Consider the following 5,435-nt stretch of genomic DNA (forward strand, 5'->3'; position numbering starts at 1 on the left):
GAATGTTTATTGTTGTCTGTAGCAAAGATAGCAAGAAATGTGAAAGGTGCGGCAATATACAAGCAACTTACAAAAGCAGACAGAGCAGAGTTATCCCGATATAATTATTGTACATTCTTAACTTAAACGAGGACAGGTGCCAGGACACGTGTGTGTGTGTGTGTGTGTGTGTGTGTGTGTGTACACACACACACACACACACACACACACACACACACACAAACCGATGAAGAGTAAAAGGAGGAGATGAGGCTAATGGTCTCTCAATACCTTGCACGATCGCACCACCAGTACGTTTTGGGGGGATGCTCTGCTGGGCGATACCTCCCTGACAGCTGGCACGTCGTCTCTTGCTTCGTGGCACTTTGAGCAGCTCGCGTTGGTCCAGAGAATGAGACACGACCATGGGGCGTGCAGGAAGGGACTTTGGTGGAGTCAGAAGCCAATGGGTGGAGAGAGGCGGAGTCTGAAGCAAGTGAATGGAGAAGTGAAGAAGGCAGAGTCAGAAACTAGTTGGTGCAGAAAGGCAGAGTCAGAAGGTGAATGGTTGAAGATGAATTCCAGGCCAGGACGAGCAAGACCAATCGACAGGACTGAGCGAGCAGGAACGATGACCCTCGAACGACGACTACTACTCTCACCGCCCCGCTACCTGTCCTTTTATAGATCCGGTGGGGCGGGGGCAACGACCCGAAACGATGTCGTCACCCAAATCGGGTGCTCTGGTTGGACCCCGGCCAGCACACTGGCCGGCCGCCATGACCGGAAGCGGCTCCACTTCACTTCCTGCCAAATGGTTCCAAGCTGCGGAATCATCTCGCTCCGAACCCCATGATATGAATTGCCTTGCACCGAACCCCGTGCCGTGCCCCGGCAACCGCGGTTGGCACTGGTCAATGTGCCTGCTCCATGGTGCGCCACGCGGCCCGAGCGATCCGGCGGAGGTGCGGGAGGATGTCTGCCATCCGCGGGAGACATTTGTTGCTGACATGGTAAGATGTTATTGTAATCTCATGCGCCGACCCAACCAAAGATATGTTATTTTGCCCCGTTCTGCACGAGGATAAAGTATCATGGCTGCACGCGAGTCCGCCATTGGACACATGGTCAGCGTGTGGGTCCGCCCCCATCGAGCATGCCCCGTACAGTGCATGTAGGTCTGCCATTAAGCACGTGGCCAGTGCACGGGTCTGCCTGCCATTGAGCATGCCCCATACAATGCATGCAGGTCCGTCATTAAGCACGTGGCCAGTGCGCGGGTCTGCCTGCCATTGAGGATGCCCCGTACAGTGCAATGATAAACCACCCCGGGGCTGTGCTTAGGTCCGCCGCCCTGATCCGTGTCATGAATTCAGGAAAATGATTGGAAGAGAGGATAGACACAAGTATTAAATGGGGATTCGGATTGGAAGGTGATAGATATTGTTGTGGTTGACGAAATTCGCAAACCACCATTCAGGTCCCTTAGGTGAGATATCTCTGTAAGTATATGTGTAGTTAGGCCCAAACCCCTTGTTTAGAGGGAATAAATGTCATTCATTCGGGCTGCGACCCTTTTAGATAGCCGTTTTTCTTTTACTATCTTTATTTTGGACCAGCCGCCATTACTACCACCACAACCACCACCAACCACGTCTCAACAGCCATCACACAACAACCACCAACCGCAACGCCGCTTCACAACAACAGCCACGACCTTTACCGTCACATCTCGCTCTCGCAACCATCGCATCACCGCCATTCCCGCGCCGCTTGTGGGCACCGATCCTGGACTCGTACAGGGCGCGCACCGAGCAGCGGGTGCAAAAACACCAGCCTTTCCGAGAAATTGGATCGAGAATCATTCATGCCCACTTTTCCTCTGTCCAATGGGGAGCCAGCCAGAGGTGAAGGGTCAAGGTGAAGGAGCGAAGCCCCGGGGGCTATAAAGGGCCGCGTTCGCTCGCCGAAAAGGCAGTTGGAGGGAGTCGAGCAGTTGTTGATGGAGTTTCTGAATCGGGAGAGAAAAAGAGTTTCTGAATCGCAGTTGGACGGAGTTGAGAAGAGTGGAGAGTTGGAGAGTTGTGGCGGCGGCGAAGGCAGTCGAGAGGGCGCTCGTGTCAGAGTCGGGGAGCTGCGGAGAGGGGAGGCCGGTAACGCGACCGAGGTCGCGGTGGAGTCTCTCATCGCGGGACCCAAGTCAGCGAGATATCCTCATTCCCCCAAGCATCAACAACCCCCTCCTGTTTCCCCCCCCCCCCCGCGCTGAGATAGTGTGAGAAGGGGGCCCCGTTCCCACCCCATTCCAGGCAGTGCCAGCGAGGCCCGCGGAGTCGGGGCGCCACCGCCATCTTGCGGCTCATCACCAGACGGGTAGGCTCGACGCGGTCTCGGCCCCAGGCCGGTCTGCCCCCTTGTAGTTGAGGGTGGTCCCTTTTTCTTTTGCTTTGAGTATATGTGTTGTCGGCACCGTCTGTGAAGTAAAACTGTATAAGTGTTGCCGTGTGCTCGGTAGTCGGTAGTAGATCTGCATTGTGTCTCTTTTGTTGCATTTGCTTTTTGTGCAGAATTGTTGTTTCTTCTACTTTTACATTTGCTTTTGGTGCATAATTATTGTAATTGTATATGTGTGCTTTCCGTTTGCGCGGAATAAATGTGCTTTATGTTGAACTGTTTTTTTTCCCGTTTCGCTCCGTCTTTTCTTTTATTGAATCTCCATCTTACTTCACGTAAAGGGTTGGTCGTGGGCTAAATACGCCCAATAATTAATCGAACCGTCGAGGTTGACGATAACACCGCTCGGTTATCCCGATAGTACGGAACGGGTCGCTTAAAGTGGCCCGTGTCCGAAGTCGACCTGCGGCGAGGTGCGATCGCCCGGTCTACCCTCCGTGTGGGTACTTAGGTAGGTCGAATTTGGCGAGCAACCCTATCCCACGCGGGGGGTCGATTGGCACGATCGTGGTGAGGCCGAAAGGCCCACCCGTGACTAGTTCCCGGCGTTAGTCCGAGAGGGTCACGACGGGATTGTCCGTCCGGTGGGCGACGTGCCGCGATTCAAGTTACGTGGCCGTCCGCATGCCGGCGGGCGCGAATCCGCAACGATATAATTATTAGATGGGGATTTGGAAATTGGTTGGAAAGGGTGCGGCCACGTGTGCTTTGCAAGTTGCCAGCATTTAGGATGCCGTTTCTTCCATTTCCTCGGTACGTGTTCTGTTCAGCGTGGGCGTCGTGTTGGGTGCGCTTTCTGTCCAGTGGGTGGAAATTACCACTGCACATGCGTTTGGCAGGCTGTGATTTCTGCAGAGGGGTGTCTGGCGTAATGCCTGCTTGGCCTTCGCTGAGGACCCATCTCACAGCGAAGGGCACACGTGGCTGGGATTTACCTCAGGAATAAGAGTAGAAAAAAGAATAGGAATGAGTGCAGAGATTTAACCAGACCGAGCTATGAAATTTACACAACTCACTGTCCCGTTGTCCTGCGAGACAAAAGGAAGGGTCTTTGAACGTACATTAATGGAATAACTGTTTAGAGAATGCTGTATGATGGTTGCTGTTGCTTTGGAAGGATGTAGTTCCCAGAACAGCACCAATATATATATATATATATATATATATATATATATATATATATATATATATATATATATATATATATATATATATATATATATATATATATATATATATATATATATATATATATATATATATATATATATATATATATATATATATATATATATATATATATATATATATATATATATATATATATATATATATATATATATATATATATATATATATATATATATATATATATATATATATATATATATATATATATATATATATATATATATATATATATATATATATATATATATATATATATATATATATTGTGTGTGTTTATATATAATCGTGAGTGTACTTTATTTATTGATCTGCTCGTTCTCATGGCTATCTTTTGTCCTGGGATTCTACGTTTTCGTCATCCCGTGCCTTCTTCTAATAAACATCGCACATTTAGTACGACTTCAATGGGAAATCCCTGCGGAATGGAAACGTTCTCTCTAAAGGGATCAAAGGAATTAACAATTCTTACCCTCCCCTCCAGCAGGGGTCAGTAAACGCACACCATGCCACAAGTGACGTGTATGAGGGAAAGTTGCAAGTCGTCATAAACAAATGAGTTTTGAAATAGATTTTATTCAAATTTATAACATTGTCGTCCCTTTGCCGACCACACTTCACACTTTTCTCATCCATATTCCCCCTCCCCTCGGATGAAACTGAGTCGAGAGCCTTAGATTTATTTAATGTGTTGGTGGTGCAGCACAGGCATTATGGGCCAAATGACCTCTTCCGTTAATTCCTTAAGATTTATTGGTCTCATATCGATGTGGTCACGACCCAACAGACATCAGTTTTTGTACTTGTGTGCAGCAGAATTGCTGTCTTCAAGTCTTCACTTCATGCAATACAAAGACAGCACTTCAGTATTTTCTGTGAAGTTTATTGAAGGGAGCTGCAACAGGGGAAAAAAAAATCCAACTATGGATACTATTTCCATACTTACCGACATAGACGGACGTTCTCCTGCCTGGCAGACATCTGATTATGGACACGCACTTGCAAGCTTTTGTACCTGGCTGACTTCTACAAAAAAAAACCTCATAATACAAAACGACCATGGGAGCAATTCACATCACCGTAGTCACGATGTGTGAGCATTGCATCCCATCCGGATGAAATGGGTTAAGAAAGAAATCAGAATTCCCTAAAATCGTGGCATGTTTATCTGCTGACAAACATACGGAAACCTCCATCTGGGTCATTTTTGAAATGTGGATTTTCGTAATATACAGAAGGAGTTTCACCCATGAGTTAAAATGGTAAATGTTGGTTGGATGGATAGTTCACTCCTGCTTGGAGATGGTTATGATTATGGTTTAATTGTGACAGGTCTGGCTCTGTGGATATGCTGGACATCGATGATGGCTCTGGAGACAGCCGCAGTGGTGAGCGAGACTGGGATGCAGTTTCTCAGATATCATCACAGGTGTTTGCTGGGGAGTATTCAGGTGAGAAACTTTTCCTTTGGTTCTCCTTACATTGTCGTTCTCGATTTGGCTACATCACAGAATGACTCGTACTGTATAAAAACCAGGACCGAAGCTATACAAGGAGCCGAGTGCAAAGTCCAATAGACACATCATGCACAATGCACTGTCCCACTGCTGCCTTGCTGGAAAAGTTAATGAGCCTCTTAAAAACAAGGTCATCGAGGTATGATCTGTGCTTTCTTCTCTCGTCGTCCAACACTCTCCCCTTGCCCCCTCCAATTTTATATTTATTCTTTGTTCACAGTTGTCTGTCTGTCTTCATTAGTTGTATATTACCGTTTCCACTTTTCTGCTTGTGCTCCTGGACCAATCTCCTTGCAG

The 5,435-nt window shown here is 47.4% G+C and overlaps 1 protein-coding gene across 2 annotated transcripts in view; it reads left to right on the plus strand.

The window, feature by feature from the left end:
• LOC147026831 (calmodulin-regulated spectrin-associated protein 2-like) overlaps nt 1-5,435 on the plus strand; it is a 47,052-nt gene that overhangs the window by 39,642 nt on the left and 1,975 nt on the right. For both annotated transcript variants that reach the window (XM_085882649.1, XM_085882650.1), the window contains exons 13-14: nt 4,954-5,072; nt 5,159-5,277. In XM_085882649.1, coding sequence (XP_085738775.1) covers nt 4,954-5,072; nt 5,159-5,277 — 238 coding nt within the window. The remainder of the gene's footprint in view (nt 1-4,953; nt 5,073-5,158; nt 5,278-5,435) is intronic.

Source organism: Eptatretus burgeri, chromosome 5, assembly GCF_056783735.1.
Source record: "Eptatretus burgeri isolate ZD-2024b chromosome 5, Ebu_testis_v1, whole genome shotgun sequence".
NCBI lineage: Eukaryota > Metazoa > Chordata > Myxini > Myxiniformes > Myxinidae > Eptatretus > Eptatretus burgeri.